This window comes from Ranitomeya variabilis, chromosome 2 (assembly GCF_051348905.1).
Source record: "Ranitomeya variabilis isolate aRanVar5 chromosome 2, aRanVar5.hap1, whole genome shotgun sequence".
Lineage (NCBI taxonomy): Eukaryota > Metazoa > Chordata > Amphibia > Anura > Dendrobatidae > Ranitomeya > Ranitomeya variabilis.
In genome coordinates this window covers 578,708,817-578,722,968 of record NC_135233.1, presented here as the reverse complement: position 1 = coordinate 578,722,968, position 14,152 = coordinate 578,708,817, and the positions used below count along the sequence as shown (strand labels likewise).

Sequence of the window (14,152 nt, the reverse complement as noted above, 5' to 3'; positions counted from 1 at the left end):
TGCTTTTGATATTCTATGGAGGGGGAGGAGCTACTGCAAGTTCCATAGAACTTTATGAGCACCAACTATCACCTACTATCTCAGTAATGGGAAAATTCCACATTACCTGAAGATTTTAGCTGTGATTAGTCCAGGAGGAGAAAGAAGCAGATTTCTGTAATAAGATAAATTACAAAGTTTCTCGTTTTCTTGTGTACTTTTGATTCAGGACAGAAAAAAAAAAAAGATATACTCTGTAAGTTGGTGAGAACTAAAAAAAAGTGAATACAGAGATACAATCGACCACGTTGTATCAAGGTCCTCCCAGCCCCTGGAATCCTCCAATGCAAGACAGGGGGCAAAAAATTTACAAAATACAGAAATTTGTAGTTAGGAAGTAGCCTACACGCGGATTAATGTGATACCTGTCCGCTGAATATGTAATCCAGAATTTCCTTTATGATGGACACTGATATTCCTTCCATGTCAATCCTGTATGGAGATCCGTCATATTTGGGGGGGTTATAGCTCAGCTTTGCTCTGCGATGATAAAAAAAAGCAGGTTAATGTTGGACGGAGAAAGAATCGTTGTCCAGTGTCCTGTCTTATTATGTAAAAAGGTTGCCATTTTTAGAGAAAATTCTTAAATAAAAACTAATGATGGCCAGAAAACTGTAACCCTCTAACCCCAATAATAATCCCATTTACACTAATACCGGCAGTACTTACTGTGCCCATACACAGTGGAGAAAACCATAGCCAAATCAGTCAATTTCAGTGGGACTGGACATCCATTGAATGTATATGGGGGACTCCCGATGACAAATGTTGTGAGAAAGAACAATCAGGCATGCTGGATTTCAACATGCCCAATCCATTGACGTCATAGCATACGTAACAAAACACTTTTGTAATTTACTGCTTATTAAAATCTGAAGCCATTCAAGAAATAAACTTTTTTTTCCTTTTGTTTACAGCTTGTCGCCTTGGAAACCGACCACCACTGCTGTCTAACTTGTAAGCACAGCAGTAAAGCGGGCTGGGATTAAAAAGGTAAAAGTGTGCTCCAGATATCCTGGCCAGTTTATAAACAGTGCTTACAAGATCAATAGAAAAGGAGCTTGTAAACACAGTGTATGTTCTGTTTTGTACCAGCGGTGGTCGGTCTCCAAGGCAACGAGCTGTAAACAAAGAAAAGTGTTAATATCTCAAGAAAGGCTGAAAATTTTAATTAAGCCATCAACTAAAATGGCTTTTATATTCAAAAGCCCTATCCGACAATATCCATCTATGAAAATGGGAATAGCCTTTTAATACAATCACACAGTTTGCAGTGAATATCATGATATTTGCCGGCCTGTTTAAATGGACTGGTCGTTAGATATGATTGTCCCCCTCACCACGGGCGTTCGTCCCTCAAATATTGGTTCGTCAAAATCAGGGCTGTGGAGTCGGGAAGCCAAACCTCCAACTCAAACATTTCCATGACACGGACTCCGACTCTGACTCCACAGTCCTGGCCAAAGTGGGCCTTTAGGCAAAACTTTGCCTACCTGGTTAGATGGACTGATAGTTGGAAATGATCATCCCCTCCCCAAGGGTGCTCATCCCCCAAATATTGGTCAGTCAAAACGGACCTTTAGGTACCATAAATCTTAAGGTACCTTCACATTAAGCGACGCTGCAGCGATATCGACAACAATGCCGATCGCTGCAGCGTCGCTGTGTGGTCGCTGGAGAGCTGTCACACAAGACAGCTCTCCAGCGACCAACGATGCCGAAGTCCCCGGGTAACCAAGGTAAACATCGGGTTGCTAAGCGCAGGGCCGCACTTAGTAACCCGATGTTTACCTTGGTTACCAATGTAAAAGTAAAAAAAAACAGTACATACTCACCTTCTGATGTCCGTCAGGTCCCTGGCCGTCTGCTTCCCGCACTGACTGTGAGCTCCGGCCGGCCGTAAAGTAAAAGCAGAGCACAGCGGTGACGTCACCGCTGTGCTGTGCTTTACGGCCGGCCGGCGCTCACAGTCAGTGCGGGAAGCAGACGGCCAGGGACCTGACGGACATCAGAAGGTGAGTATGTACTGTTTTTTTTACTTTTACATTGGTAACCAGGGTAAATATCGGGTTACTAAGCGCGGCCCTGCGCTTAGTAACCCGATATTAACCCTGGTTACCATTGTAAAACATTGCTGGCATCGTTGCTTTTGCTGTCAAACACGACGATACACGCCGATCTGACGACCAAATAAAGTTCTGGACTTTCAGCAACGACCAGCGATATCACAGCGGGATCCAGATCGCTGCTGCGTGTCAAACACAACGATATCGCTATCCAGGACGCTGCAACGTCACGGATCGCTATCGTTGCAAAGTCGTTTAGTGTGAAGGTACCTTTAAGCTGGCTTTGCAATCTGTGATTTGTGTGCCGCTTCTTCCGTGCACAGGCTGCACACAGATTCCCTTTTTATAAGGATGATTAGGGCCATAGCAGTGACCGGAAGTGTTGTCATAAGCCCCAGGGAGCGGCCAGTACCCGACAGTCTCACTGTTAGCGATGCAGTAAGAGACAAATGGTCCTGCTGGGAAGGAGGGAAGCTCCTTATTCTGTCCAGTCTTTTCGCATGGGGTGGGATAACCATCGCAGATCAGTCATGTTTAGCCCGGGTGCATGATGACATAAACAAAGGCTTGGCAGCGCCGCAGAAAAACGCATAAAATTAAACAATTATTGGTATTTGTCCAAGGATGACTTCAAGACTCGGAGCAAGAACACCGGATAAGGAGTCACGTAAATGAGACGGCAGGATACAATGGTCACTGATCACCCTGTGGATACGAGATGGGGCATAAAAACTTATTTTTGTGACTTTGACAGTCCGAAGACTCTTGGGTTAGTTTTTGTCGAGGAGACAAACACTTATTTGTCAATTTCCCTTTGACTGAAGCTCTGTCTCTGGGCTCCACCTTGGATTAGGAGATCTGAGGTCAGGGTGTTGCCCGTCTGCTTATTTCTACTGCCCTGGGAAAGGAGATCTCGATTAAAACATACGCCCAACCCAAGACACAACAGTGAGACATGATGAGGGTGCTTTTCACACACTGTATCTTCTCTGAAAAATGACACTGCTGGTTTTCTTTTTTTTGAGTAAATCTGTCCTCCTGGAATCTTTCATATTCTTTTTGCTCCAAAAAGTGGAATAAAAGCTACAATGGCATTTGTCAAAAAAATAAAACAACAAATGAATGAAACCATTGCAAAAAAGATGATCCATGCAAAAAAAAAAATCCAGCCTGAGCAATATGAACGACTCAACCAGGAGGCATCTAGGGTTCAGAGAGTCTCGGAGCAAAGACGCGGCCAGCTCAAGAGGGCCCGGAGTTCCTCCACGACACTCTGCCACCCAGGGTTCGATTTTTGCTTAATGCACAGAAATAACTCCAATTACTTCTTAAAACCAGGGACAAAGTTCTACTAAAGTATCATCAGGGTACAGGCGCCGCACCCTGCCGGGACCGAGCGTCTGATGTCTCTGCGCTGTAATTGCCCTGGACGGAGATCCGAAAACAGTCATTACCTGGTGCCAATGTATGAAGCAACTTTAGAAACAAATAGCCTGTCTGCCTTGCTTATAAAGGGGTCTCTAACTGCAGAGAGGAAGAACCCCCCCCCAAAAAAAAATACTCAAACATAATAGCGGCTTCCACTACACCATTAAAATTAATGGGTTTTTGCTTTTCCAAGCCACCCTTTGTTGTTAGGTGCCTGAACAGCTTTCTAAGCTTGAGTCTGGCATATCATGGAGAGATGATTTTATGCATGTCACCGGTCCAAAAGGCGAGTCCAAACCACCCTTGTCACCTACAGCCAAGCTATTCTGCCGTGTCCCAACGTCATCCAACTCCAGTAGTAGACCTTGCACTTTTTGGAGTAGTGGCTTAGAGCTAGTAGAGGGACATCAGCCACGTCAATCATAGTTTTGACCGCCTGGGGGTGCACAGAGCCCATCTTTCAGACTGCTTGGCGAAGTATAAAAGCACTTTTCTAGGATATGCCTGATGAGTAACAAAGGGACAGCACAAATTTTTGCATCGGGGACACCAGATAACAGATTCCTGGTGGTGATTTTGGCCCCCTCCCCAGAGACAGTGACTTGCCCTATGCAACTTTACAAGTTAATCTGTTGCAAAATGTAACAAGTCGACAGAACAAACAACTCGTGTCAATGGAGGAGCACTGCACTGTCTGTGACACAAGAGAAAGCGTGAAATTGGAGACGGTGCACTACACGGCCCGGGACTCGCCCTGCGGGGCGCTCTCACTGACACTCCCTTTTCTGAATACTTGCAATGTCAGCCACTTTTAATCACTGGCTTAACCACTTCACGGCCAGCGGGGTTACGCAGAACCCAACACCTGATGAGTCACTGGATAGGGAGGAATCCGGATTCACCTCTGTACTGCATCAGTAACCATTTAGCTGCAGGTAGGGAAGGGGAGAGGGCAGATCTAAGAAGAAGCTGACACTTCAGTAGATTAAAGTGACTTTTTTTTTTTTATTAACAAAACACGTCCATCATCCTTATTGACCTGGCTGGTAATATCCTATGTTGATTCTGTAGCTAGAAAATTGGACATTGATTATAATTACAGTATGTGCACAGACTTGGAGAACGGTCGCCGATGACAATTCTTCGGCTTAAAGGGGTTATTTCTTTCTTTGTCATATAATATCCTATATGGGCCCTGGAGGCCGGTGTATTGTAGAAAATGGTCATCATACTTGTCCCACGTTGAATGCAAACTATCACAAGGGGTCAGATGGCAACTCCTGCAAGACTGCCATCCAGCCCCTTTACCTGTGATTGATGCTGACTCCTTCATCATCCTCACTTAGCTGTGAATGTGGCCCCATTTGCCTACAGCACCATACATGTACAATTGATCCCATATTTCATACAAATTTGATGCCACAGTTGCACCTCTGGCTGTAGCAGCTCTCTTTGGCTACAATATCCAGCATGCCCAGTACTGGCTTCACCGCCAATGATATCTAAACAAGCGCCTTACTAGTTTTGAACAGTGTTTGCTGTGAATCCAGCACTAAACAGCAGTATTAAACACCAGAGAAAATGTTGGCTCTATTCAGCATGCCCAGTACTGGCTTCACTGCCAATGATAGCTAAGCAAGCACCTTACTAGTATTGTGCAGTGTTGCTGTGAATCCAGCACTAAACAGCAGTCAAACACCAGAGAAAATTTTGGCCCTATAGAAGAACTGAAACATTGCTCTTTGTTGTGGACGGATTAGATGCAATAAATAACATTTTTTCTGCAGTGTTGCTCTCTCTAATTTTGCATACTATTTTATTTTAAGGGGGGGGGGGGGGGGGCTTGAGGTAACTTTTTGGATACTTGTTACCAACCATATTGGATTTGCCTGTTCTGCGGTGTTCCTGAATATTCTTTTATGTACAAGAAAGCAGCACTATCTGTGCCTATTATTTTTAGCTCTGCTTCCTCTCACCTCTCCATAGACTTTACAAGGCAGCTGTAACCTAATCTGTTAATCAACTGGCAAGCCATCTTGCTTTTACCAAGAAGGATTTTAGTATTTTCTCAAAGCGAATGATGAGATGAGAGGGGGAGCAGGAGAAGTGGCTCTTAAGAAGATTTCTATTACAAAGTTTCACACTATTCTAATCTATGCATAAGCATATGAAAATGATAGTGACTGCACAAGGAAGGAGCGCAGTACTACTACTCCCAACATCACATGGAAACCATGGTTTACCTTATATAGGGACTTGCGGCTGCCAAAATATTCTTCTGTACTGGGATCTCCTGTTCCTCCACCACCAGGACGGCATCGCAGAAGTCAGATTCTTCCCGAAAACAGCCCAGAGCCCGAAGAAGTTTAATGGCATGCTGGGGATCTGACACCACAGTCATAGAGTTTGTCTCTGACATTTTTGGTAACGGAAGGTGGAATTGGGGCAGTAGGGGGATGGGAATAATCTCTAATAAAGCTACAGCAAATAATACAAAGTCCTAGAGGGTGGCAGGCTGCAGCCACCAGATAAGTCCTGGGGAACAGCTATAGATCTGGAAGATGATGCAGGTAGGAATTCTCTGTCATATATAGGGGAGGAATGTATGGTGTTCAGCTGTACTGGAATGATGGGAGAATATAGGGATGTATTACATATCACAGGACAGGAATGCACGGGGTGATATACAGGCTGTATATGCAGATGAGGTAGAAGACGGGGGGGATGTATGCTATACTCAAGGTCGAGGGAGCTAATCTCAGGCTACAGGGGATGGGACCATGCAATATGCATGGAGTGTAACCCTGCACTGTGCACAGAGGGCTGCAGGAAGGAGAATGGCTGGATTACATGGAAGTAATCCACCCATTAGTAATGCTGTACTGAGGGTAATGAATGCTATATAGAGGGTATACAGGGGTAATGAATGCTATACAGAGGGTATACAGGGGTAATGAATGCTATATAGAGGGTATACAGGGGTAATGAATGCTATATAGGGGGTATACAGGGGTAATGAATGCTATATAGAGGGTATACAGGGGTAATGAATGCTATATAGAGGGTATACAGGGGTAATGAATGCTATATAGGGGGTATACAGGGGCAATGAATGCTATATAGAGGGTATACAGGGGCAATGAATGCTATATAGGGGGTATACAGGGGCAATGAATGCTATATAGGGGGTATACAGGGGCAATGAATGCTATATAGAGGGTATACAGGGGTAATGAATGCTATATAGAGGGTATACAGGGGCAATGAATGCTATATAAGGGGTATTGAATGCTATATAGAGGGTATACAGGGGTATTGAATGCTATATAATTGATGTACAGGGCTACAAGGCTGACGTTATACCCGGGCTCTGCCTTAGCTGCAGCATGCTGCCCCCTGTACACTGACCTCTGCCCCCTACCGGGCAGCAGCTATAACATGGGCTCATGTACCAAGGATCGGGGCTCAGGAGCGGCCACTACGGGACACAGAGAAAGGCACCGTCAGCCCCGTACGGAAGTCTGCGCTCGCTGTACGGACGTCGGCTCCTCTTCCTCCCTCCGCTGCTTCTGCTCTGCCGGGCGCAGCACACTGTTCTGGCTGCAGATCTGCCTGCATGACGTCATCAGAATGCGCCCTAACCACGTGTCAAAACAAGCCTGCAGGCGTGGAGGGGCCGTCACGTGACCAGCAGAGTTGCTGCTGGCGGCTGTCATTCAGGGTGACCGGGGCTGACAGGAGGTTTTCGTTGGGGAAAAGGAATATAATAAAACTAGAGCATTTGTCCATAACAACCTGACACACACAGTCTGCCTGCAGGCTGCCATAGCCTTCAGTATAAGAGTATACCTCCAGCCACCACTAGAGGGAGCCAGCTCTGCATATATACAGTAGGTATGCATTCACAATGAGGTGCTAGAAAGAACTGTTTTTCTGTGCAAAACGCAACATGTGAAAAAGCCCAAACTTTTTTTAAAAAAAAAAACTTTGATAATCACACTACTTGTACCTGCAAAGTAAGGATTCGCTCACATCTGCGTATAAATACGCCGCGCGCAATACGATAAAAAGTCGGATTGCACTCGCACCAATGTTAACCCCTTCATGACCTTGGGATTTTTCGTTTTTCCATGTTCGTTTTTCACTCCCCTCCTTCCCAGAGCCATAACTTTTTTATTTCTCCGTCCATATGACCATGTGAAGGCTTATTTTTTGCGGGACGAGTTGTACTTTTGAACGACTCATTGGTTTTACCATGTCGTGTACTAGAAAACGGGAAAAAAAATTCCAAGTGCGGTGAAATTGCAAAAAAAGTGCAGTCCCACACTTGTTTTTTGCTTGGCTTTTTTGCTAGGTTCACTAAATGCTAAAACTGCCATTATGATTCTCCAGGTCAGTACGAGTTCATAGACACCTAACATGTCTCGGTTATTTTTTACCTAAGTGGTGAAAAAAAATTCAAAACTTTGCTAAAAAAAAAAAAAAATGCGCCATTTTCCGATACTCGTAGCGTCTCCATTTTTCATGATCTGGGGTCGGTTGAGGGCTTATTTTTTGTGTGCCGAGCCGGCGTTTTTAATGATAGCATTTTGGTGCAGATACGTTCTTTTGATCGCCCGTTATTGCATTTTAATGCAATGTCACGGCGACCAAAAAAACGTAATTCTGGCGTTTCGAATTTTTTTCCCGCTACGCCATTTAGCGATCAGGTTAATGCTTTTTTTTTATTGATAGATCGGGCGATTCTGAACACGGCGATACCAAATATGTGTAGATTTGATTTTTTTTTAATTGATTTATTTTGATTGGGGCGAAAGGGGGGTGATTTAAACTTTTATATTTTTTTTCATTTTTTTCACATTTTTTTTTCCTTTTTTTGTTACTTTTGCTATGCTTCTATAGCCTCCATAGGAGGCTAGAAGCAGGCACAACCCGATCGCCTCTGCTACATAGCAGCGATCTCACGTTCGCTGCTATGCAGCAGAATTGCAGGTGTGCTGTGAGCGCCGACCACAGGGTGGCGCTCACAGCTACCGGCGATCAGTAACCATAGAGGTCTCAAGGACCTCTATGGTTACTGTCCTGACACATCGCCAACCCCTGATCATGTGACGGGGTCGGCGATGACGTAATTTCCGGCCGCCAAGCCGGATGCGGTAGTTAAATGCCGCTGTCTGCGTTTGACAGCGGCATTTAACTAGTTAATAGCGGCGGGTGAATCGCGATTTCACCCGCCGCTATTGCGGGCACATGTCAGCTGTTCAAAACAGCTGACATATCCCGGCTTTGATGCGGGCTCACCGCGGAGCCCTGCATCAAAGCAGGGGAGCTGACATCGGACGTACTATCCCGTCCGAGGTCAGGAAGGGGTTAATCTATGAGTCCCTGCTCATCCATGTGTCGAAAAAGTTGCGGGTTCATTGACCGGAGCCAGCAGCAAATGGGGAGGCCACCTTAGACGTAACTATACATCTAAGTTGGTGAAGAGCTTAATATATTAAATTAAAGAAAATGAAGTGAGGTCCCCTTTATTTTGATAACCAGCAAAGGTAAAGCAGACAGCTGAGGCTGATATTATCAGGCTGGGAAGGTCCATCATTATTGGGCCCTTCACAGCCTAAAAATAGCAGCCTGCAGCCACCCCAGAAGTGAACCATTATGAGACTCGACAATTCTGGCGCTTTGCCCGTCTCTTCCTGGTTGGCCGGGTGCGTTAGCAATCAGGGTAATGGGATTCTGGGGTTAAAGTCAGCTGTGAATTGTCTCAAAACACATCTGTCATCAAGCCCGGTTGTTAGGCTGCTGCTCAAAGCCTATGGAGCCTCAGAACGAAGCTTCGTAGCAGTTGATTGTCAGAATCCGGGAACGTCGTGGGAACTCAGCTAATAAACTGGTGAACAAGAGACAGTGTCTTGTTTTTAGTGTTCTCTTTTTACGTCTTTCCGGTTTACATGTGTGGACTACTTCGGACCTGCATTGTTTTGCTTTTTTTCTTCTTAATAAATTGGTAAACCAAGGAAATAATTTTTTTGTGTTTTTAAAATAAAATATTTTTGTCCGTTTTTTTACTTACCGAGTTAGTAATGGGAGTGTTTGATAGACACCTATCCATTTCTAACCTCAGGGGTTGATGGCAGCTGTGTTTTTAGACAATTCACAGCTGTCATCAACCCCAAACTACCATTACCCCTATTGCAACCGCACCAGGGCAATCAGGAAGAGTCAAGGTGAAGCACCACAAGAGATGCGCCATGTCTGGAGCAGCTGTGGGCTGGTATTTTTAGGCTGGGAAGGGCCCAATAAGGCCGGCCTCACACTCAGCGTATAAAAATACGGTCCGTTTTTTAAGGCCGTAATACGCAGAAATGTCCCCAAAATAGTGGTCCATATGTCATCCGTAGGCAGGGTGTGTCAGCGTATTTTGCGCATGGCATCCTCCGTATGTAATCCGTATGGCATCCGTACTGCGATATTTTCTCGCAGGCTTGCAAAACCGACATCTAATGGATTTATGTGCTCAAATGTTCGGGAAAACAGTGTATATATATATATATATATATATATATATATGTCATTGAGACACATATATATATATTCTGTATTTATATTTAATTCAGCGCGAGATATCAGAGAAGCCGGTAATTCAATTGCCGGCTTTTCATTTCTCCTTCCCAAACCCGACAGGATATGAGACATGGTTTACATACAGTAAACCATCTCATATCCCCTTTTTTTGGCATATTCCACACTACTAATGTTAGTGTGTATGTGCAAAATTTGGGCGCTGTAGCTGCTAAAATAAAGGGTTAAATGGCGGAAAAAATTGGCGTGGGCTCCCGCGCAATTTTCTCCGCCAGAATGGTAAAGCCAGTGCCTGAGGGCAGATATTAATAGCCAGGAGAGGGTCCATGGTTATTGGCCCCTCCTGGCTACAAACATCTGCCCCCAGCCACCCCAGAAAAGGCACATCTGGAAGATGCGCCTATTCTGGCACTTGGCCACTCTCTTCCCACTCCCTGTAGCGGTGGGATATGGGGTAATGAAGGGTTAATGCCACCTTGCTATTGTAAGGTGACATTAAGCCAGATTAATAATGGAGAGGCGTCAATTATGACACCTATCCATTATTAATCCAATTGTCTGAAAGGGTTAAAAAACACACACACATTATTAAAAAGTATTTTAATGAAATAAACACACCGGTTGTTTTAATATTTTATTGCTCTCTCAATCCAGCAGAACACCCTCGCTTGGCAAAATAATAAACCCACAATATACATACCTTCGGATGACCTGTCACGTCCCACGAGGTAATCCATCTGAAGGGGTTAACTCAATTTACAGGCAGGAGCTGCGCTAAAGCACTCGCTCGTACCTGTAACCCCCAGGGAATGAATGAAAGCTGGGTGATCTGTACTTACATTGAGTTGCGGTGAGGCGCCCTCTGGTGGATGTTCTCATGAACTGGAGCCTTGGAAAAGTTCCCACGCTCGAGTTCATATGAGTTCATCCACCAGAGGGCGCCTCAACGCAACTCAATGTAAGTACAGATCACTCAGCTTTCATTCATTCCCCGGGGGTTACAGGCACGAGCGAGTGTTTTAGCGCAGCTCCTGCCTGTAAATTGAGTTAACCCCTTCAGATGGATTACCTCGTGGGACGTGACAGGTCATCCGAAGGTATGTATATTGTGGGTTTATTATTTTGCCAAGCGAGGGTGTTCTGCTGGATTGAGAGAGCAATAAAATATTAAAACAACCGGTGTGTTTATTTCATTAAAATACTTTTTAATAATGTGTGTGTGTGTTTTTTAACCCTTTCAGACAATTGGATTAATAATGGATAGGTGTCATAATTGACGCCTCTCCATTATTAATCTGGCTTAATGTCACCTTACAATAGCAAGGTGGCATTAACCCTTCATTACCCCATATCCCACCGCTACAGGGAGTGGGAAGAGAGTGGCCAAGTGCCAGAATAGGCGCATCTTCCAGATATGCCTCTTCTGGGGTGGCTGGGGGCAGATGTTTGTAGCCAGGGGGGGGCCAATAACCATGGACCCTCTCCTGGCTATTAATATCTGCCCTCAGTCACTGGCTTTACCACTCTGGCGGAGAAAATTGCGCGGGAGCCCACGCCAATTTTTTCCACCATTTAACCCTTTATTTTAGCAGCTACAGCGCCCACATTTTGCACATACACACTACTAACATTAGTAGTGTGGAATATGCAAAAAAAAAAAAAGGGGATATGAGATGGTTTACTGCAGTGATTTTCAACCTTTTTTGAGCCGCGGCACACTTTTTATACTTAAAAAATCCCGGGGCACACCACCAACCAAAATGGCACAAAATGACACTAAAACAGTACATATTCTACATATAGTTAATAATATAGATTCTAAATGTATTTATACTCACTCAGTGTGAAACCTGGGCCTGTTTCGATAAACACAAAAGGGATATCCTGGCAGGAATGGTGGAAAGACACACACGAAGCTCTTCCTCAACAGTTCTCAGTCTCTCCCTGTTTTTAGTTTTTATCGCAGTCAAGCTTGAGAAGCCCAGCTCACATAGATATGTGGTCAAAAATGGGAGCAATGTCAAAATAGCTTTGTTGGCCAGAATGGGGAACTCCTTGGCAACAGATAACCAAAAACTGTCCAAAGGAAGATCAGCAAACTTTAGCTTTAAACCGCGATCTTGCTTCAGTTCAATGAGTTCCTCGAGTTCCTCTTGCTCCTTTAAAGTCATGTCCTTTCCAGCAACGGATAATGAGCTGTATGGGTCCCTAACCCAGTCAAGGCATTCTGTGAAGGTTGAAGAGAAATAAAATGATAACTTCTCCTCAAGAGTTTTCAAATGTCTGCCAATCACCTCGCACATTGCAGCAGTATTGTCATCATGCAGTTTCTCGGTGAGCGGGAACATCTGAAGGTTGCCACCCTGCACATGTTGCTGCCAGAGCTGCAACTTTAAACGGAATCCGTTCATTTTATCAGTGCTTGTAAGCAGGTTTTCATTTCGGCCTTGCATCCGTGTGTTTAGTTCATTCAGATATTGAAATATATCAGCCAGGTATGCCAGCTTTGCACACCACTCATCACTTGCAAGCAGCTTTGAATAATCGGACCTCTCGTTTGTCAGAAATATTTTAAGTTCCTCTCGCAACTCATACACACGGGCCAGCACTTTGCCGCGTGACAGCCACCTGACCTCCGTGTGGAGCAATAAGATTTTATGTTCCGCTCCCATTTCTGTACACAAAGACGCAAATAAGCGACATCTCAAAGGTCGCGTCTTCACAAAGTTCACTATGCGCACAACATCATCCAACACGGGAGCTAGATCTGCTGGTAAGGTCTTTGCAACGAGGGCCTCACGGTGCAAGAAACAGTGGGTAACAAGAACATCTGGGTTTCTTTCTTTAACCCTACTTACAAAGCCTTTGATGCGCCCGACCATGGCTGCGGCTCCATCAGTGCAGACACCTGTGCAGTTTTCCCATGTAAGCCCACTTTTATCAAGATATTCCGATGTGACCTGGAATATTACCTCTCCTGTTGATTTTTCTGGCAGTGCCTTGCAAAATAGGAAGTTTTCTCTAATGGCTTCTCCATCCACAAAACGCACATTGGCCAACAGCTGACAATGTCCACTGATATCCGTCGACTCATCAAGTTGCAAGGCAAATTTCGTACTGATCCGCACCTTTTCCAAAACAACTGTTTCAATGTCCGCAGACATGTCATCAATCCGTCTGGCAATTGTGTTATCAGAGAGAGGCACTTTAGCTATCTCTTTGGCTGCGTCAGGGCCAAGCATCTCATTTACAATAGCTTTACAAGCTGGCAGTATTAATGTTTCTGCCACAGTGTGTGACTTTTTTGATTTAGCTATGAGTTCAGCAACAATGTAGCTAGCTTTGAGGGCTGTCTCATTTACCTTTGTGCTTTTTCTCAAAAAAGTTGCCCCTTTCTCATTGTTTGTACGTACGCGTACAAAATACTCCATCGGCTTGTTTTGAACGGAAGGGTGTTTCGTTTGGAGATGGCGTTTAAGCTTGCTTGGCACCATGGCGCTATTGGATAGCTTCTCACCACACACCAAGCACAGTGGTGTTGGTGCTGTCGCATCCCCAGTGAAAGTAAATCCAAATGAAAGATAGCTTTCACTGTATTGCCTTGAGCTCACCGTCTTGTCTTTTTTCTTTTGTCGACCTCTCATACTAGGGCCTTCATCTGGGTTAGAATTGTGTCCAGGGTCCTGTTCGGCATTTGCCTTTTCCATTCTCAAATACTTCTCCATCACTGCTGAGATAGTGTGCGCAGCCACACACTAAAATAGAAGAGTATTACATTATCTGCCACACTTAAAGGACCTCTGCCAGGTACTAAAAGTACCAGCTCATATGCTGCGTATTCTGCCAACAGTTCATATACTCAGGCAAAAGGTCATATAGTCAGCAACAGCTGATTAACTGTTAATGAGCTGTTGTGGACTTAATGATTATACACAGCATTATTGGCGGGCATTACCTTGGCGGCGGGCAAATGCGAGAGTCTCTCCGCTCTCAGGATGACGCGCCGGCCTCGGTGACGTCATTAAGTCGCGCGAGCG

The 14,152-nt window shown here is 44.8% G+C and overlaps 1 protein-coding gene across 2 annotated transcripts in view; it reads right to left on the bottom strand.

Moving 5' to 3' along the window:
• GAN (gigaxonin) overlaps positions 1-7,112 on the bottom strand; it is a 35,957-nt gene extending 28,845 nt beyond the window's left edge. The window contains exons 1-3 of one of the 2 annotated variants that reach the window (XM_077288348.1): positions 6,942-7,112; positions 5,777-5,918; positions 405-519 (exon numbers count right to left, since the gene is read on the bottom strand). In XM_077288348.1, the coding sequence (XP_077144463.1) occupies positions 405-519; positions 5,777-5,918; positions 6,942-6,981 (297 nt within the window). In that variant the 5' untranslated portion in view covers positions 6,982-7,112. The remainder of the gene's footprint in view (positions 1-404; positions 520-5,776; positions 5,919-6,941) is intronic. The other variant, XM_077288349.1, reaches the window with a different exon arrangement.
• Between the last annotated feature and the right edge of the window lie 7,040 nt (positions 7,113-14,152).